The sequence below is a fragment of the Talpa europaea genome, assembly GCF_964194135.1.
Source record: "Talpa europaea genome assembly, chromosome: 7".
Lineage (NCBI taxonomy): Eukaryota > Metazoa > Chordata > Mammalia > Eulipotyphla > Talpidae > Talpa > Talpa europaea.
Genome location: NC_140074.1, coordinates 70707357 through 70729124, shown reverse-complemented (window position 1 = coordinate 70729124; position 21768 = coordinate 70707357). Strand labels below are relative to the sequence as shown.

Sequence of the window (21768 nt, the reverse complement as noted above, 5' to 3'; positions counted from 1 at the left end):
ATCCTATTTATTCAAGTGGGAAATGATTTTCCTCCACATCTAGCATGAGTCTCTGATTTGTACATCTGCAATTAGGATTTGGGAATTGTTATAATTCCTGAATCGCCTGAAGGATTTAGAACACAGTGGTATGAGAATCCCGCTGCCCACAGGTGCCTGCAGGTGGCTTACTAACAGTCTACCTAATGTCACAGTCTTGGCATGTTATTAACAGGTAAATCACAGTCTCTCACTGTGTTCTGCTCTGTAGACTGCTTGTATAACCATGGACAAAATACTTACTTTCATTTCTGCTAATGCAACTGAAAAGAGCATTCTGTAAATTAAAGAAAAACAAACAGCAATTAACAACCACACAGAATTTCTAATTTTGTTCCAATTTATGGTTACATGGAAATCAAATACTTAGTTACAGGATATCAAATATTTAATTCTTCTCTAAATCCAAGACAGAAAGCAAGGAGGCTATGAAATGACATATGGTGAAAAGGAAAACCATTTTCTAACACATATTGGGGATCAAGAGTATCACCCTAAGCCATAAGCTGACCACATTATAGCAAACCAAGTTTATGTAAAGCTATGCCAATAGCTTTACTCCATATACATGTGGAGAAAACTGTAATACATTAATCTTAATTATTTCTTGCAGGATGTAAATAATCCTGCAAGAAAATAATGCTTCCAGAAAATAATCATATTAGGTTAGGACATTTAGGGAAATATATATCTCATATAGTCACATTTTAGAGTGGAAAGGACTTCAGAGATCATCTCTAATTGCCCTCAAACATGACCATGAACTAGAATCACCTGGGCTCCCTAGTCTTTACTTTAGACTGCAGAATCTGAATCTGAGAAGAAAGCACAGAAATCTGTATTTTAAATAAGGCTACAGTGATGATTCTCACGAAGCCAACCTTGGGTTAGTTGAGGAATCTATCTACCATTTTACAGAAAAAGAAACAGTTTCCTCAACAGGGGAGAGAGAGACTGCCCAAGATCACCAGGCATGTCAAAAGCAGAGCCTGGGACTAGAAATAGTGTTTCTAGAACTCTCAAATACTGTTCAGAAAACATGACACTAAGTGTACGGAAAACAAGGAGCAAAACAATACAAAGAGAAAAACATCGTTGTAAAGCCATTTGGATGGTCAGACCTTGTCACTCACAACTGGAAGAAAAATGAATTCTTAAGATAACAAGGGCATAAGTAAAAGGTAGATGGAAATCAAGTGCACTTTTGAGTCGAGATGAGTTAGCTCTTGCAGCTAAATCACAAGCTGGCTCTGTGATGCAGACTTGTTAAAACACCAGGTTTATTCACTGACATTTAAAACCTAGCTTCAAGCGTTGAGCCATAAAAACAGTTATATGTAGCTGGACCAAGCTCATTTTCTCCACTAAACGATATTCTACAATAGAAATTAACCATACTTTTTATTCACTTAAAGTAAAGCAAAACAAAACCCCCAGACTCCATAGATAAGGGTAGTGAGTTCAGCCAGCACAAATTCTTTCTGCTAGAGATCTCATGAGGCTCACAAGGTAGAGAAAGTAAATAGTCCTGCTGCTCTTTAATACTGATTGGTTTAATATCTCTCTCCATTTGTGTTTCTTTTAGTTTGACAGCTTCAGCTCTGCATTATGGAGAGCCCTCTACTCAGATTCACTAGCTTCAGGCACACTTTCAATAAAATGACCTAAAAGAACATTACAAAGCAAATTGCTACCAACTTTCTAATCCCCTTTAATTGGAAGAATATAATTTTTATTACCCTTCTTTTTCTGATAAGCTGGTATTCCTTTTAGCTTTTGGGCTTTTTTTTTTTTTAACCTTACATCTGAAGAAATGCATCTACCATCTTGGTGGCTGTTCTGCACTGCATAGCCCAATTTTAACTTTTAGTATCTTTCAGTTCCTCTTAAAGTCTCTAGAGCTGTGGTTCTCAACCTGGGGATGACTTTGCTTCCCAGGGGACATTTGACAGTGTTTGGGACATTTTTTTTTTTTGGCCACAATTTGAGAGGGGGAAGGGGTATGAATGTGCGTATTACTGGTATCGAGGAGACAGATGAGGCCAGAAATGCCACTTGAACACCCTACAATACACAGGACAGCTCCCCCCAAAAAAAGAAGTATCCAGCCCCAAATGTCAACAGCACCAAGGTTGAGAAACCCTGCTCTAGAGACCATCAACTTTGTTCAAGCTGAACTGTAAAAAAACTGACCTTACAAATAAAAGAAATATTACTCTGGGTCAGCCCTGTGGCCACTTAGTTTCAGAGAGAGAGATATTAAAGGACACAAAACCTAAAAATCTCAGAGGTCATCTAATATAACTCTGACAGAAGCCCAGTGTCTGAGACCTAGAAAGAAGAAATCTATGGGCCCCGGGCTTCCATCCACAAAGGCAACAGAAAATGATGGCACCCAGGCTGTCGTGCCTGCTGGCTGTGTTGTAAATGGACTGGAACAACTGTAAATGGATGTGACTGGAACACAGTCGCATTCGTTTGTTTACATGTTGCACATAGCTACTTGACACTGCAACAGCAGAGCTGAGCATAGAGATCACAGGGCCTGCAGGCCTAAATTTCTGCAATCTGACTTATAGAAAAGGTGTGCCAACCTTTGATGTAGAAGGGCACAGTTGATGGCCAGGAATCAGAGATGCTCTGTAAGTGTTTCTCATTTTGTTTACTGTTCATTGAGAGGTCTTTTATGCATAGGTTTATCCTTGTTTGTTGGACTAAAAACTTTTATAATCGTACATGTCAGTATCTCTAGTGTTAATACTGCTTTCACATATTTATCTTTACCAGTTTTAAGGTTTAAAAGAATGTTCCTTCCTTCAAAGTATAGTAGTATCCCCTTATCTGTAGGGAATATATTCCAAGACCTCCAGTGATACCTGAAACCATAGAGAGTACTGAACCCTATTCTGCTTTTTCCTACTTATATACGTACCTATGGTAAAGTTTAATTTACATTTTAGGCATAGTAAGAAAATAACAATGATAACCAATAATAAAATGGAATGATTATAACAATATACTGCAATAAAAATTAAGTGAATGTGGTCTATTCCAAAACATCTTATTGGACATCATATTTGTGAACCACTGTTGGCCAGGGGTATCAGAAACAGAGAAAAGCGAAATCATGGTTGAGCAGGAACTACTGTATCCTGGTGTTCAGCGAATTCAGTTCTCTGTTGGTTACTTTACACTCATCATGGACTCTGATCCTACTACCTACATAGAAACTGTACCTTAAGTAACTATATCTCAAGTAATTACACCTAAGGTATAAACTATTCGCAACTCTTTATACTGCTTAAACTGTGATTGTTTTGGAAGGGCTTAAGACATACACATGTTAATTACAGAATTCACTTAGAGTTATTTCCTTGTTTTAAACCTCTGCAATAAATATTTTATGAATATTATCCAGGACCCAGATGTTCAGTATTCCTCCTGAAATTACATAAACAGACGAAAATGGAAAGAATCCTATTCAAAATTATATAACAAAACAGCACTCCATCATAAGCATGTAAAATTACGTGAATACTATTTAAAAACACTGGCACTTTAAGAGAATGAAAATCTCAAAAAACACAAAATTGCCAAATTGTTTCCCAAATTGCTAAGCAGATAAGCATCTGATCCTAATGGATGAGTTTGGGTTTAAAAAAAAAATCAAATTCAACTAAGTTGAATAATTCATATCATGTTTAAGTATCTTCTTCCCTTTATGTCTATTTGATTTACAAAAGGGCAAACCATAATGTTGGTAAAAATATTTGATTAAAATGCAGTATCATGATTTTTAAAATTGCCTCAATTAAAAATGTCCATAGTTTAGACTCTAGTTTATATCATTCCTAAATGATTATATATCTAGATAAGAAGAAGACATTTAATAGCCAGCACTTTTTTTCTGAACTTTTGCTATGACTAAGTTTGACAAAAAAATGTAATATGACAATCTTGTATTTTACATTTTTAACTTGGGGATACATTTTCAATTTTTCAATGTGGGAACTACAAAAATAACTGCCACTACAGGGTATTGGCAGTTAAAAAATGTAGGGTCCTCATTAAAATATATTAGGATGTACTTTTTTGTTAGTCCTTTAAGGATTGACTTAAAAAATGTCTGATTCTAATAATCCCAAGCTATGAGAAGATTGTTTACTCTTCACTTTATAAGTGTAACTGGGCTATGTGAAATTTGACATCAACTAATCAAAATTTGAGAGTCTCAGTTATGGGTAAAACTGTCTCAATTTTTATTACCTTCATCAGGAATGTGCAGGATCTATAGCCAGAAGTGCTGTACCAGCTAACTATGTGAAAACAATGAACATCAGTAATAATTCATCTGATCCCAAATGGGCCAAAGCAAGACTAGAGTCTCCACAAGAAGAAAAGTTTCAGACCTCTGAAAAGGACAATAGTAATTTAAAAAACTGTATTTACTTAGAAACATTCAGAATGTCAATTAAACAGTTGCAACTATTTTTTTTTTTTTTTGCAATTACAGAGTGGTATTCAGTTAACAAAACACTTATTCCGTATATGCTGCATCAGAAACAATGGAAGGTAAAAAACTCCCAATCCCATATAAAACTAGTTAGTGTTGTGCACCAACAGGAAGCTGCTTTAACCTTCCATGCCAACTTACAACCCCCACACTGTGCCAGGAAAGGTCAGTGACTATTAAAAAAACCACCAGGACAGAGTTATTTAAAGACATTTTCGGTAGTATGTTAACTATACAAAGAAGGGCACTGTGCAATTTAAAAATAAATCTTACACAGCCTTACATTTCATTTTTTTTCTTTAAAAGGAGTTGTCTATAGGAAGGTTAAATGCTTTATAGACCAAATTAAAAAAAAAAAAATACACCAACTGGGCCAGAAGCAACTTATTCATCATCTTCATAATCTTTACCCTCTTCATCTTCTTTTTCTTCCTTTTCCAACCTGATGACCCTTTTTTTGGGTCTTCAGCTCAGCATACAGCAATATCCTTTTCATATTTTTCCTTCAGCTTAGCAGCCTTCTTTTGCTAAGGCTGCTTGTCATCTGCAGCAATGTTAGTCCACATCCGTCCCAGTTTCTTTGCAACATCACCAATGGACAGGTCAGGGTGCTCTCTTTTGATTTTGAGTTGACGCTCAGATCAAAACAATAAAAAGGCTGAAAGCGGCTCTTGGGTGCATTGGGGTCCTTGAAGTTCTTTTTGGTTTCCCCAGATGTAAGTTTCTATTTCTCTTCCATAACTGGCCTTGTGTGCTTCTGCCATGTCTTCAAACTTTCTCTTCAGCATACATGGTCTCCATGGGTTTTCCTAGAAAACCCTGAGAAGTTGACAGAAGCAACTGGGTGTTTCTTGTGCTTGTTCCAGCAAGTTTGCACAAAAATTGCATACGATGACATTTTGCCTCTTGGCTTAGGAACAACTTTGCCCACATTTAATTATATTTTTCTTCAGGAGGCAGAGTCACCCAGTGCCTGTCCAGGTCTCACCTGCTCTGGCACTATATATGTGGAGCTTAAAGTACTGCAATGGCTGTGACAGAAGAAGCCTGATTCCTTTTCTCAAGACAGCCCATCTGGGATTTTAGTCAATTCTCAAGGATTTCGAGTGTCAGAGCGCCATCTGGTGGCAACATTAGGAGGTACCCGAGGCGTTGTACTTTGGAGCCCCTTTTAACAATTTGCCCGTGCCTCCATGTAACAGTTTGCCTACACCACGCATCTTACTTAAAAATAGATCAAAATTGTGCTCCTGGGGTGAGGCTATCCCACAACCACAGAGTCCCAAAGAACGCATAAGTGTACTGGAGTTGAAGGATCTTAACACATCTTCAAATCCAAAAGCCTTCACAGAAGAGCTGGAGATAGCGGTAACCAAAGGGCAGGCAGGGCTAGACCAGAGCCAGTTTGCAAGTGCTGGCCACAATGCTGTCCTGTAAGAGGGCTCTGGATTGCTTTTCTGAATGCATTCCATGCAAGGCTGAATTTATGTCCACAGAGTAATCTATGTTATCATTCTATTTTTAAAATTGGCAACTTAATTTGTAGACAAATAACATCGAAACTTCTTCTTGAGGTTGATATTTTTTTCCCTTAAAAAACACATGATCAAGGCCTCCCTGGTGGCACAAGGGGTTAAGCACTGCACTATGAAGCAATCTGCAGCCACTGCAGCATGAGTTCGATCCCCCGCCGGCCAGGGAGCAACCCACATGGTGCAGCAGACCTCGCCCACCTCGCCTGCTGCTCCCCTCAGCAGTGTATTTCAGTTAGTCTGCCTGTTCTGTTCCCCACTCTGTCTCTGGTGGGTCCTCTCATCTCCCACAACTCTGAACTGGACCCCAGTTCTTGGATGCATAAATAAATCTTAAAACACACACACACACACACACACACACACACACACGATCAGGACATCTTTCCTCAGGTCACTACTTCATTAATCAGCTCCCTGCCCTATTCCCACTGCAATAAGCCCTTCATCCAGTTATGGGAGCAGGGAACCTGTGGCCAAATCTAGCAGAAAAACTGAAAGACAGAGTTAAATCAAAGTCAAGGAGGTCTATGTAATCATTCATGCCACGCTGACCTTCCTTTAGGGGAGAGGAGGCATTGGGGAGCACCTGGGAAGTAGGCTCTGCTGGTTCAATCTCTTGCTTAGAAGTTGGTTCTGCAGGTTTATGTTAGTTGTCATCCACTTTTTTACTTTAGCGACCCCTCTCCAACATTTCTCCACTTGTCCACTTGTTTCAATCAATCCTTTCTGCTAGCTCTTCCAGCTCCCTTTCCCATTCTCCCCAGCGGTAGTGATGAAAACAAACTGATGACATGAAACTTGTGAAAAAAAGAGAACACCAGGTTTAAATTTGGGATGTTTTAGTCATTTCTGGACGAAGATCCAAAAGAACACATTTTATGAACTGTTATGCTTCCTATTTCCAATGCTGCTAATTAAAACTAAGGGGCTGCTTTGTTCCCAAGGATTTAATAAATAAAATCTGTTTGCTTTCACAGATGGACTGAAATTTCTCCCAGTTTTAAGTTTTCCACTTCCTATGAAGAATCTAGTTTCTCTAATGCTAAGTTAGAAATTAAATAATTGACCTTCAAAAATAGACATTCTTATAAACCTATACTTGTTGTGGATACCAAGGCTGTCATAACATTGATGTGATTAGAACACGAAGAGTTTACTATACTGACATGGATATCATACAACTGGTTCTTTGATTTCTTCAACCTGCCAAATAATACACATCATTTCAAAAGTTGGATAAAAATGAACACCCAAAACTGAAATAAGATTACCAAGTCTAGATTGTTCAGAGAAGTTTGCTTATTATCACCACAGAGCAACCAATTGGCTGGAAGCAAATTCACTAGCAAGGAAAATATGCAGGTTAAAACAACGTCTAGAACAGAGCTTGGTACAAAGTCTGTGTCTATGGCAGATTGCCTGCAGTAATAGCCCCAATTATTCACATTTTCCTGGGTCTTTCTCTCATGCTAACTCTGGACTTAGTCATGCTTTGGTCAAGTGGACAGTGGCAGGCTTGAAGGAAAGCAGAGGCCTGAACATACACTTGTTAAGTATCCACCTCATCTCTGGAGCCCCTGCCACCACCATGGGGATGTGCCTGAGTTAGCCACAAGAGGGTTGGGAAAGACACATGGAAGAGAGCTGAGCTGACTAGTCAAGACATCCTAAGCCAGTCAGGGTCCAGGCCAACCTGCCAGCTGATTGCAGGTGCACGAGTGCCCAGCCAGAATCGGCTGAGCCTGGTCACATCCAAACTCCAAGTTGGCTCTTAGATTCATGAGAACTAAGAAACTGTTGTTTTAGGCCATGCAGTTTTGGGATGGCTACTGATACAGTACTCAATGCTTTCTCTACCCATTTAAATAATGTCTAATTCTTGGAATTAACTCATAAATCTCTTACTCTGAAACAAAGAACCTTGTGTAAGTCAGCTATCCAAGTGGGAAAATTTTCCATTAAAAATTTTATCTATAAAAACACTAATTTACTGGTGACAAATTTTTGTTCACCTTTTAAGTCTTACCTGCTCTGTGAAACCTTCCCTGCACCCTGGGCAAAGTTTTCTCCTCCAGGCACTACAGACTTCTACAAATATACTTATTTATCTCACTATAGTAATGGACTACTTGGATTTCTCTCTTCCCATGGACTAGACTATGAGCTTCTTGCAGATACAGGCTAAATCCCTTTATCTTTGCACCCCAGGAACAGTGCCTGATTCACATTAAGTAGACAGTTCGATGCGCAGTTTAATCAATGTGAGTCTATGAATGAGACACAAAGACAACTGAGACATGGACTCTGCCCCCAATAACTCAGAATTTAGCATCAAAAGGTGACTTGTAAACAAAGAGTTGCACTGTAAAGTTAAAAATGTTATAATAAAGCATGAAGAGTTTAAAAGTAGCAATTAGTCTTAGTGTACCAAGAAAAGAGGGCTAAGCAAGAAAGGTTTTAAAGAGGAACTATCTGAGTCAGAATTTGAGGCAAAGGATGCCAGCTGGAACTGAGTTGTTAGGTAGGGGATATCCTAATCTCTAGTATTTGCTAATGTCTATGGGGTAAATCTCCCCACCATAGTTGCTTTCTGGTTAAAAACTGGTTTACAAAGTGCTGCACATTCAATAATCAGTTCTCTCTAGCTGGTAGGAGTTTGTTTCATCATATTATGGTGGTGGGAGTGGGGAATGTGATAGAATCAACTCAAGGAGAGGGAATCCTTGTAGAAAAAATAGGTTGTACAACCACAATGAATAAAACACAAGGCCAATCTGGGAAATTACAAGTAGCATGCTGCTTAAGTAGAGAAGGAAGAGTCAGGAGCCAGATGCACAGAAACACTATGTACCAGGCTGAGGAACACAACCTATAAGGTGAGTCATTCAAGAGTTTTAGAGAAGGGAGTAGAACAACCACATCTGGTCTTCAAAGAGATCATTCTAGGAGACGCAGAGATAGTGGATAAGAGAATCAGAGATGAGAAAGTCATTTGGGTACTTATAGTAATCAGAAAGCAGGTAGAAAGGTTTATGGTAATGCCTAACAGAAGACCTGGAGAGTGATTGAAGATATATTACAGAGATAAATATTTAGAACTTGATATCCAATTATTTGTGGGAACTCATGAGAGAGGCTAGAATACACCTCTTAGGATTTTTCAGTATATGTATCTAGGAAAACTGTACTGGAAAAACCTAGCAAGAAATGTGAGAAAAATAGTTTTTGTCTGTGTCTGTGTGTGTGTGTGTGTGTGTGTGTATGTTGGGGGGAGTGGCAGGAAAGTGTTGGGTAGCAGCAGAGTGGAGGGAAAAGAAGGTAGGGAGGGGTTAACAGCCCGGCTGCTTTCAAATATCAGTTGAACATCAAATATATACATATCTAGCAGTGAATCGGGAGCTCAGGAATAGGTTAGCAAAGGAGATTTTAGAGCTGTCATCATATAGAGGCAATTAACACTACAAGAATAGGGCCTCCCCTGGTTGCGCAACAGCTGAGCGCTGGGCTGCAAAGCTGCCCACAGTCTCTGCAGCACCAGTTCGATCCCCGGCCACCGGCGAGGGTCCCACATGGCACACAGACCCCTCCTGCCGAACCCACTGCTCCCCTCAGCATTGTATTTCGTTGGTCTGTTTCCCGCTCTAGCTCTGGTGAACTCTCTCACCCTCCCGCGCTTCTGACTGTACCCAGTGCTTATATAAATAAATGAATCTTTAAAAAAAAAAATAAAACTACAAGAATAGATGAGGTTGCTCAGGGGTAAACACCTGGCCATTTATATTCCACCACATCACAAGTGCCTCTGACTTGATTTGATTTTCCTTTTGGGATATCATTCAGGTGACTTCTGAGTATGGACTAGAGGAAATACACAAGCATAAGGAGACTAAATAGGAATTATTCTCTTCCCCAAACTGCAATATAAAATATGACAAAACAGCAAACAAATGGAACATAATCAAGGTTTTATGCTCTCTTGAGCCAGTACTGCAGGACCTAATAGGTTTCGCTCTTTTTGGAGCTCATCAGCTGCAGGTAACGGCTCAAATCTACTCTGACATGCTATGCCTGTATAGCGTTTACCATTTACAGAGCTTTCATTCATAGTCTTCCATTTACTACATCCTGGAAATTCTCAGAGCTTCCCTAGCATTAACTAAAAGAAGTTTTATAGTTAGGTCCTGAGGATTTGCTGGGGGAAAGCACCAAACAACTCCTTTTGCTAATCCCTCAGCGCCGCCTACACAGAGCCCAGGCTGTCCTCTGCCATACAAGACGGTCTCCTCTACTCTCAGAACCACTGCAGACAAAGCCATGAGGTGTAGGAGACCTCTAGTTGTTTGGAGAATCCTGCTGGTCCTGACATCCCTGCCCTCCCACCTCTCTACACTGGGCTATTTTCTCATCACTGTTTCAGGTGTAACTCTAACATCAAGGTTAACTTATAGAAAAAGGAACAAAATAAAATGAATACAGAGACATCTTTAAAGCAAGTCATTTTATTGCAACGGTTCCTGAAGGTACATTATACATCGGTTATATTTAAGTGCACACTCAAATATGCACCAAACATCGGCATCCAGGAGCAAGACAAGGTATATGGCTACCATTTCTATATAGGGGGCAAAGAAGAATTATATATACATATTTACTTTTTTATATGCAAATTATTGGTGATTTTAGGAACTGTCTGGCTATGTACAAGAAGTGAGAAGGCAATTTTTTAACTAAATATCATTTAGTTAATGTGAATAGTCAAAAATTAAATTTAACACATACTTACACACTTCTCTTATATTCTTAGGTATGTGTTGTTAAGATGGTGCTGACAGCACTGACAGAACAAGCCTGACTAGCTTTGTTCTTTTGGTTCTTAGAGGCTTTTTTTTTAATATCCTGAGCCTTAGTTTTACCTCAGTATTCTCATGGAACCAGAGCCCACACACAGAACACTGTTAGTTTTGTTTAGCAATTGTCTAGTTTAAAACTTAAACATCTTAAATTTTTTAAAACACGTGAGTCCTCACAAAAGTATCTCCTACTGATTTCCTTAAATTTTTCACCTCCCTAATAAAACAACATCAAATAACTGGATTGAAGCTAGAAAAGAAATGAAATGACGTTTCTGAATAGAATATAAAGAAAAGCATAGAGAAGAATCCATAAAAGAAAAAACAAGTAAAAATGTAAAAAGTCTGATGACAAATTTGCAGCATTGTACTTCAGTGGCTCATTCAACAATTGGAAAGATACTTATATTTATGGCCATTTTGTTAGGAGAATGGCAGGTAAGGTCTAACATAGAGGCATGAAATAAATTTATGAGCCTGATTTTAAATTTGTCTCCATTTTAGAACTACTGCCAGGTCTTTGAAATTCACTAGCCTCATGTCATCTTCACATTTATTCTGATATTCAAGAAAGAAAATAACTATCAAAAAGCAAAATAAAATTTTTAATCACCATTTTGCTGACTAAAAGAGAATGTTTTCAGCCAGCTTGTAGACAAAGACTATGCAAAAGAATTACACTCTAAGTGGCATACCTCATGGAAAATATGGGGTTAGCTTTTACATTAGTTCTAGTCAGCTAATGTGCACTCCATGGCTACACTGATGGTTTCAGGTTACCATCTGCTCTGATCGGTGATGTCTATGCCATTCCAGGTACTGAGTATTCTGAATATCACTCCTGCGTCTAGCATCACACATCCACAATGTGTCCTTGTGTCCCTACCAATACTTCAAGGGGGGCCAAGGACCAAGTCTGTGAAAATGCACGGAGAACTCAAAACTGAGCATGCCCACGACACGTGAACATGTCCACGTTGGAGTGGTACAAGACCTGGCTGATAGCGCCAAATAGATATGATTCTAAAAGAAGCATTTAAAAACACTGAAGGAAGCACTCTCTCTTAGTATTGCTCAGTCATAACAATGCATTATATTTTATGGCTTATCTTAGCTTGGCTGGAACCAAACATAATCTCCAATGGCATTAAAAATTTTCAATTTTATTCATGTAAGTTTCTTAGGAAATCCTCTCAAAAGGGATTTTGCAGCAGCTTACTAATAAAGATAAACATTTGTTCCTCCTTCAACATTTACTGGTGGACTTCCTGCAGAAATAGAATTACTCTCTGAATCTCTAATCAAACTAGACAAACCACCCTGCAGAGTACACGTTCACTCCTAAACCTAAGGAATAGCTTACACATCCAGTTCACCTAGGACCACTGAAATGTTAAGGAAGATACTAAAAGCCTAGTTTTAGAAATTATTCTAATGTTGAGAAACAACCATTCCAGTTAAAATAAGTTGCACTACACCCAACTTACCCATTTACTTTAAAACAAAGAGCCATTATCTCTAGGCTAAACTTAAACAATTGTGTGAGTGATTGTTATTTGGGATCTACAATGCAGAGCCCTCCTTCTGCGTTTAAATGCTCTAGCCTCTATTTCTAAATACCCTAAGAAATAAAACTGAGGGGCCTCCCTGGTGGTGCAGGCGTTTGAGCGCCGCGCTGTGAAGCTGTCCCCAGTCTTTGAGTGTGGGTTGGATTCCGGACCAGCCGGCAAGAATCCCACATGGCAAGCAGACCTCTCCTGTCTCGCCCACTGCTCCCCTCAGCAGTGTATTTCATCAGTCTGCCTGTTCTGTTCCCCACTCTGTCTCTGGTGGGTCCTCTCACCCTCCCGTGCATCTGGCCTGTATGCTGGTTCTTGTAAAAATAAATAAACCATTTAAAAAAAAAAAAAGGAAATAAAACTCAGTTGTGACTTATCCTGAATAATTTGCAGGGTCAGCTTTTATACAGATATGTAAAGGAACCATCTTGGCATGTAGATTTTTAGAAAATAGTCGCTTAATTCTAGGCCAAATAAGGGAGGACAAACTAGAAGAGTAAACTACTCATGGTATGTCTCCCATAGGACAGCATTTGTCTCTCTTACCTTTCCTGTCCCGTCCTTCAACACATACTGGCAGACTTCCTAGGGCAATGCAGAAATCCAGACAAGAGAAGGAAGCACACTAAAATAATGGAGGACAGGCTACAGGAGATGGACAGTGTCAGACATCATGAGGGAGAAAAGAAGGAATTATCACAGTTAGCCACTTTGTTCAAGAGAAACTCAAACTAGTTATTTCAAAGGTAGAAAGATAAGAAAAAAAAGATCTTTTACTTCTTTGTAGCAAGACGCCCTTTCAATAAGAATAGAGGAAAGTTGCAGTTAATTTGGAAATTTGTCTTCAGAAGAACAGATATAACTTAGCAAACAGTACCAAGGGATAAAAGATAAAGGAGATTGTCCAATTTAAGAATATTAATGAGGAGGTATAATCATATGCTTTGAGCAAAGAAAAAATATCATAACTATAATCTAAAAGTAGTTGAGAGTTTTTCTTTCTTCTCCAAGAGAACACAAACTATGAAAACTAGTAAGAATCCCAATGCTTATCTGTAAAAATGATGTAGGAAGCATATGCACTTAAGCATAATTATACAGTCTTACACTACAAAACAATAATATTGTCACATTTTACAACACAGATCTAAAAAATGAAACAAAGTCCTCCCAATTGAGGAGCTTTTTTTTTTTTTTTTTTAACACCTCAGGGACAATCTTCTGTAGGTATTTGGGTGATGCCTGCCTTAATTAATAACTCCCCCACCTAGATACCAGGTGCTTTGACTAGTACCATCAGGAGACAGGAGTCCTTCAGATTTAACACAGCCTTTGAACTTTAGTACTTTTTATTACCAAATGTAAGATGCTAGGAAAGTTTGCAGTTATTCACGTTAGTAGTAAGATTTTATTTCTTCGATAAGAGGTAGTTTATAAAAATGATTAACTGGATGGGCCAAGGGTAGGAAGAGAGGCAAAAGACATGGAATCTAAGAAAAACTATTTTACAACCTTGGATATAGTTCCTTTGTTATGAAAACATAAGCCTAATACTCTGTATTTGTCACTTAGGCATTTCTATAAAGCAAATGATTAGTTCCAACAAAAGTAAATTAAAGTCATACATTTTTAAATAAAGTAAACCTCATTTTTGTCAAGGCTATATTTTCTATAGAGTAAAAGGCAATTTTTATAATTCAATTTTAAAATTTAAATGATTTTATCAACTCTGATAACATATAAATAGTCTACCCAAATTTGTTAAAATAAAATGCATACCTCATATTCTTTTCTGCAGACTTTGGAAATATCATTTTTTGAAGATGCCTAAAAGATAACAAATTTCTCCATTAATTCATTATATATGCTATTTATCACAGGACAAAAATGAACATTGCTGCCATAGTATTCCTTATTTCATCAAGGAAAACCTTATGATCTAATATTTAAAAGTTCCTAAAATACAACAAATTTCATTTGAAATGTCAAATTTCTTTGAAACAAACATCAAAGAACCTGCCCAACTTACTAGAACCTCACTCTAATTTTTATGGCTTTAATCTTACATAATAACAGGTCCTTTTGTTATTTCAGAAACTAGATGACTTTGAAGGAAAAGTAAATCAGAGGATTTTTTTTTAACTGAATTCCACTCTGGAGCAAATTTTCTTGGAAGCTCTGCCACAGCGAATTTCCTTGTGAAGTTCTGCCAGGGCACTTCTATTTTGCTTTCTCTTTAACTCTTCATATTCTAAGTTCTCATATTGACTTTATGAGCTAGTTTCCTCAGAAAAGATCATATATAAAAAAGTGGTTAAAGGAAGAGGAAAAAGTAATGTCAGGCAACTAACAAAGGTTATTTTTATATAATTCTCCTAACAATTTTAAGAAGAAACTATCTCCTCTACAGATGAGGAAACTGAAAGGGCAGGTTATTTACCATATCTAAGGCTGTAGTTATCTAAAACAAGTCAAAACCAATCTGCTGATGGTGATTATTCTTCCATGTGATAACAATTCCCATTTAGAGATATAGTTCTGAGTCAAGGGTTCTGGTCTCTTGTTTTATTCCCTGCTGTTTCATCACCTAGATTCATACAATTTTGAACAGGCCAGTTGATGAGAACAGGGAAAGCAAAAAGGAGAACACTGTTTTGTGTTCTACTAGATCCATTATAATTCCAATTCTTTGCAAATCAGTTTCATCTCAATGTCTGGAGAACAATAGATAACCAGCGAGGCTGTGTGCTGCCCAGAATGCCATTCAGGCCCTACAGTGCAGCGGTCTGCATGAAGAGAAGGTGACACCACATCTCATATATACCTGTCCAGAGATCAGTCACTAGAAGAAGATAATAGGAGATGGTTTTCCAGTTGTGGTTTTAGGTCCATCTAAATTTTCTAGTTAAGTCTATTCTCATCCCTTTGAGTATGAGGACCAGGAGACCAGTTTTTCCACAGCATCCTGAGGGACCTCTATGCAAATACACACAGGAAGGAAGAATTTAGGAGTTTAACTTGAGCTTTGAGATTACCAAAGCAAAGAGAAGTCATAACTCACTGTAGGAATCACACTGCCCTTGCGAAAAGAGAAGGGCTATAAGAACATGCTCAAAGTGAACCCATGAGGAAAAAAAAGAAGGGAAGATGAAGGCAACCACTGTCAACTGCTCTAATCTAAGCATATCCTAAATCACATGACTATATGGAATATTTACAAAGCATGACTACAAAGTACAGAAGTCCTCAACTATAATATTATTTCTTTCTGTGACAGAGAGTAGAGTGAGAGAAGGCTGAGGTCTTACATGCTGCAGCCATAACTGAAAAAGCAGCAAGTCTAAAAGGAAGTGTTCTGTTCAAGAAATGCTAAATTTGCAGCTTTTATAGGTCACATCTTCAACGGTATGAGATGGGCAGAGTCTAAGACATATGCGCAGCTAAAACTGATACTGCACTTCATGCTGCTGCTGAGCCTGACTGCCCAGTGTTACCTGCTTGCATGCCTGTCGACACTCCAAGGTAATAGCCAGTTCACAGCAGCCTAAGCCAACCCAGCCATCAGACTTCTTAAACACACCTTAAAAACAAAATGTTCAAATGTTTTGGTCATAAGCAGTGTCAAAAACACAGCATGCTCAATTGGTTTGTGTATACCACTATAAGTCAAAGGAAAAGTCAGGGCAGGCATCAACAGGCAAACTAGCTCAGATAGCAAGCCTTCAAAATTAACACCTTCCTTCTATCCTTGCTCCCACTGCTATCAACCTTCTCAAGTTCTCTCACGTCAGTTATCAGGTCCTTTTTTGTTGCTTCTCCCTGTCTGTCCTATCCTCTCTTTAGGTCATTCTCACTCAGGTAAGTGAGGTCTTCCTCACTTTCAGACTGTGAATGAGAGTCAAAGATTACATTTAACTTAACAAGCAAGCAAATAAAAGTGGGCATAAGCACGATTGCATTTTAAATATTAAATACCTAGAATAACATAAAACCCATGATGCTTTTTAAAAATTGATACTTAGTAAGCAGACAGGTGCACTTTATAATGGGACAAAAATGACTATTTTGGTTTAATTTATGCATAGCAGCTACATCTCCAACCAAATTACTGTGATACAAAAAGGTTATAAAAGGCAATGACTGACTCCTAGATAATACGATAATTTAAAAAAAGATTCATGCCTATAGGATGCTAAAAATTCCTCCCTTGCTCTTAAATAATGTTTTATGATGCTTCTATCATATGTACATCTACATGTTCACATCTATATTAAATTAGATTATTATTTACATTTAAAAATGACAGGGATTCACGGCAATAGACTTAGTTCTCCAAATGAAACTAACATGTATTAAGACAAAAAGAAGCACTTTGCTAAAAAACAAAAAGCAAATAAATGACAAAGCTCTCAAAACATAATTACAAACCACTTAATCATTACAACTGGCTAAAATACTGCATATTCTAAGTTTCTGCTATCTTTACATGTTTTTAGAGTACAAAGGACAACAGACTCCCATCTTCCACTGCCTAGTATAGTTTCCTCTAAATTTTTGCTGCTTGCTATTCAGAATTACTCACATTCTAGAAAGACTTTTGAATGGAATCAATGTAAGTCATAAGCTCTGTGAACTTTTATACCATGATGCAGTATAGGGCTGTTCTCATATACCTACTGGACACGTAGAAAATATTAAATTGTTCAACAAGCATTTACATTTACTAGGGCCCTACTAGGTATTATGAGGACTATGAAAAAGATAAAATATATTATTTATTCCATTCTAGTGATTACAGTTCAGTAGGATGTATGTGTGTGTGCATGTGCGTGTGTGTGTGCATTTCTAAGACACTAAGCAGAGACAATTAGGAGAACAGGCAAGGATGTGGGTAATTTTAAGAAGGCAAATAGCACAATTTGTTTGAAATGTAAACTTCAGTGTGATATCCTTTAGAGTACAGAGCTACATAAGATATACTCTCTTTTTTCAAAGCAATGGTTTTAACCTGGAGTGGAAAATGAGCTTTAATCCTAGGAGACTGAGCATACCAGGTTAGGAAGTTTGTTCTTTATTCTGAGGGAATTGGATATCCTCAGAGAGATACAAATGAAGGGTGTGGGAGGTCAGCTATGATGTACTGAAATACAGTTACAAAGTTTGATATTCTATCCCAAGAGTCCAATAGGAGCAGAGAGGACAGATGCAAGATTTTACAAGGGGGCAAGTCAAAAGAGCTAACATAAAAAAAAGCAATCAAGATAACCTGAGTGTTTCTACTCCAGTGTCACCCAAAAGAGAAGCAGTTATGAGTTTGGTTTTGGATTTGCACTTCAGCTGCCACATGGATACAGAAATCCAGGTAGAGAAGCTTAGAAGTCATGAATAATGGCTTGGATTTGAAAGATATCTTCCCAGAGATAATTAATAGTTCTGGGGAGGAATGAAAATACCAGGTAAGTGTGGAGAGGGCAAAGAAGATCATACCCAGGAATGACTATGGTCCTTATGTGGGAGAAGAAAAAGGTAAGGAGGACAAGGTCATGAGGCCAAAGTGGAATCATAAGGAGATAGCAGTCAACAATATCAAATGTCACAGGGAAATCAAGGAGAATAAGTACTGAGTAAAAGTCATAAGATCTAGGAACAAGAGATCCTGGTGGTCTTTCAATAAACAAGTTTAGTAGAATGATAGAGGTAGAGATTAAAGTTAAGGATGAGTAAATGAGAATAAATTATACATTTGAAATTTTGGGTGCCTCCAGGAAGGAGAGAAACACAAAGGTATATATTAGGTTACAGGAATATGTCACAGATTTTAGAAATCACAAAATAATTTTTTTAAATGAAGTCCAAATTGTTACTCTTCTGTTGCTTACCTGGCAAAGATGAATTCATGCAACTCCAAATTTCCACCTAAAATTGCAATAAATAGGTTTTTATGTAGGTAACCAGTTCTCAAAAATGATAATTCTTATAGAAATTATGTACAGCTAATCTGTTTCTTTGTGAGTGCAAAGTCAACATTCTAGGAGTACATATTAACCAGCTATTCAGGGAAGAAAAAGTAAAACTGAAATGTGAAAATATTTCCTTCTCTTTTCCCACCTTCCTATTTAAGAGCCCTAAAGATGAGTCTAGTTACTAGGATGCTTACTGGAATTACTGTTTTCAAGCACAATGACAAAAGTGTCTATAAAGTGACTAAAGGAAAAATATGTCAGAACTATTTGAGCATCAGCTCCCTTGTCCCTTTCCCCCAATCAAGCTATCATATCTAAAGGGATTCTCTCATGTAAGCTCAGACTTTCTTAGCCTGACCCGCAAACATCTCAAACACTTAGGATGGCTAAGAATTAGAGACATTTTAAGTTACATGCAGGCAAGCAATGTATTATAGCATCCCAAAAATGGGGAGATAGAAATAATAGTAAGTCACATATTTTCCTTTATCCCAAATAATTTTCATAAAATTGTCAACATAAAAGTGAATTCTAAATTCCAGATAAACTATTTAGACATACATCTAGGACAATAAAAATTCAAAGACAGTATTCTTTGTGTGAAGCAATTTGTGCAAAAATCTTTTTAAGATACCTAGCTAGATCTAACATGATCACAAACCCCAATCATACTGAAAAATTTGCTAAATCTAAAAGTAATTCATCAGATGGCTTTGTTTAGACAAAAGCTCCCATAGTTAAGCCAAACAAGACCTACCATTGTTTCAGGGCAATAATCTGGAGCTCGCTGCAACAAATGTTTCAGTCGGGATTCACTTTTTGAGGAGAATATCTATTTGACAAAAACAGAAAGGTTTTGTGGCATTTTTTCATAAGAAATAAAAAGCAGTAAATTTTATTATTCTCCAGATTTATCAGTTGTCTAGAATATTTCCCAACTTCCTTTTATAAACAGAAAATCTCTGGAAAGATCTAAATCAAGTTGACGTAGCATTTCTTAAAAGGTTGCCTCATCTGGCAAATAATCAAGAAAATCCAAATAAACAAGTCTAGGCCCTTCTGTAATAACCATACACAGAAAGTCAAGCTACCAAGTTGTTGAAGGATGGGGCAAAAAAGAAGAAAATAAAAAAAGAAGGGGAAAAAGATAAATTTATTCTAAACTACAAACTGCTTTTATTCAACTGACCATTATGTAAGGCTTACTCTTGATATTGGTAAAGAACAGATCTGTGAATAACATTATGGCATAAATTTCCCAATAAAAATGCCATAAAATAGAGAGGAGACCATTTTTAAAATACAGATGTTGAGGTGCTGACAAGTTCACTCAGTAAGCTGACTCACTTGCAAACAGGATTTCAATTAATGCAACGACAATATATCAGTAATTTATATGTCACTACATACTGACAGACCTTCATGGTTACCTGCAAGTAGTCGAGAGTATAAAAGCCATGTATGCTATGAAAAACAGCAATGAAATGGTTTTTCTTCAGTAGTATTAAGTCATTTTTCTCTAAAACTACCAACTCTAAGTAATAAGTGAAAAGAGCCATAATATCACCATTTTGCAAATCCTAGTGAATTAGTGTATTTAAGCTAGTGTCAACAATAATTGTTAACATTATAAAAAGAGACAACCAGACACAAATACCACCTCTGAGGGAGATTGACCAAGCAAATAAACAAAAACCTGACCTGAATCTTCAAACCTCTGTATTTATCATAAGGAAGCCGTTAGCCCTGTATGACTACTAAAATTAAAAATTATATCAATTAAAATCAAATACAATTTAAAATAAAGTTGCTCAGCCACTTTAATCACATTACAAGTGTTCACTTGGCACATGTGGCTAGTGGCTACAAGATTGGACAAATAAAGAATATTTTCATCACTGTAGGAAGTTCTACCAGACAGCTCTGCTCTAAATCTACCTACTAATTTACTAAGAAATACAGAAGAAAAAGAAACACATTAAGTCGCACTGTAGGGTCAGGAATGAACACACAGTGCAGGTTTTCTATGATCCTGCAGACCAGGTAAAGGAGGAGTCAGAGTCCTGGAGCCCTCAGTGGTTTTTTGCAGGCTTTTATTGGGGTTTGCCAGTTACACAGCAGGCAGGGGTACTGGGGGGCCAGGAGGTTGACAGGCCTCCCAGCCCCCAGCAAGTCTTCACTCGATCTGGGCTCTCCGGTGTTCTCTCTCTCTCGGCTTCTGCTGCTTCTTTCTAGGCTTCTCTTTCGGCTTCTGCTGGCGTCCCCGCGATGCCACCCTTAAAAGCCCCGTCTTAGCCCAGGTGAATCCCTTCTACCTATGCCCACACCCTACTCCAGGTGCCTGCCATCAGGCATGCATTCAGGACTGCAAGGATCCATCATCTATCCTGATGGCGGGAGGGCAGAAAAGCCTGACATTTTTTCCTTACCCTACACACACCTAGGGATGCAAGCAGCATACCTCAAACTCTGAGAAACTATAGGATAAATAACTAGATTTACTCACCAAATCAATTTTATGGAGAAATCCATAGACCAAAAGATATTTAAAGGATGTCTAACCAACTGCAATGCATATACCTCATTTGAATACTCATCCAAATTAAAAAAAATGAAACAATTAAGAAATTTGGAAGGTAACAGGTATTAAATATATTTTTAAAGAAAGGATAATGATATTGTGATTATTTTTTAATAAGCATTTATATTCTAAACACACAAACTGAAAGTTTACAGATCAAATGATAAGACACCTGGGATTTGCTTCAAAGTAAATTTGTTTCGATTTAATGGAAGGGAGAGGGAGAAATAGATGGAATGTGAATGAAACACAACTGGTCTTGACTTAATAATGCTGAAGCTGAATATGAGGGTCTATGATACTTCCCTTTACCTTGAAGATACCCATTATAAAAAGATGAAACAATAGGAAGGATAGAAAAATGGAAAAAGTAGACAATGACAGGCAAGAAGGAATGAAAGAGAGAAAGAGAAAGGAATAATAAATCACTTTGGAAGTGGGATGGGAAGAAGCACAGAGAAAGTGGTCCTTTCACCCTCTCATTCCCTCTTCTCACAACTAAACACACACACACACACACCCCACAACAATAAAAACAAAACAAAAGCCTACAAGTACTTGAAGCTGTATAGAAGAGGGGAAATAACAATGAAATGAGCAGTCTACTTGGCCTTAACCTAATGGTTAAGAACATGGAATTGGTAATTAAATACGTTTGGGTTTGAGTCCTTGCTCTTCAAATTACTGGCTTGAGAACCTTGACAAATTATTTAACTTTTTTATACCTC

The 21768-nt window shown here is 37.7% G+C and overlaps 1 protein-coding gene and 1 pseudogene across 2 annotated transcripts in view; both read right to left on the bottom strand.

Annotated features, from left to right (window-relative positions):
* The window catches only part of RECK (reversion inducing cysteine rich protein with kazal motifs), a gene marked incomplete at both ends in the record, with an annotated part of 70879 nt that overhangs the window by 33773 nt on the left and 15338 nt on the right, over window positions 1-21768 (bottom strand). The window contains 5 exons of the mRNA XM_084237648.1: window positions 283-316; window positions 14276-14323; window positions 15991-16076; window positions 18376-18412; window positions 19217-19291. Coding sequence (XP_084093774.1) covers window positions 283-316; window positions 14276-14323; window positions 15991-16076; window positions 18376-18412; window positions 19217-19291 — 280 coding nt within the window. The remainder of the gene's footprint in view (window positions 1-282; window positions 317-14275; window positions 14324-15990; window positions 16077-18375; window positions 18413-19216; window positions 19292-21768) is intronic.
* LOC311172692 (high mobility group protein B1-like) lies at window positions 5023-5772 on the bottom strand (annotated as a pseudogene). Its single transcript has 2 exons — window positions 5697-5772; window positions 5023-5473 (listed from the first exon to the last, which is right to left on the bottom strand). The product of its transcript is annotated as a high mobility group protein B1-like (transcript).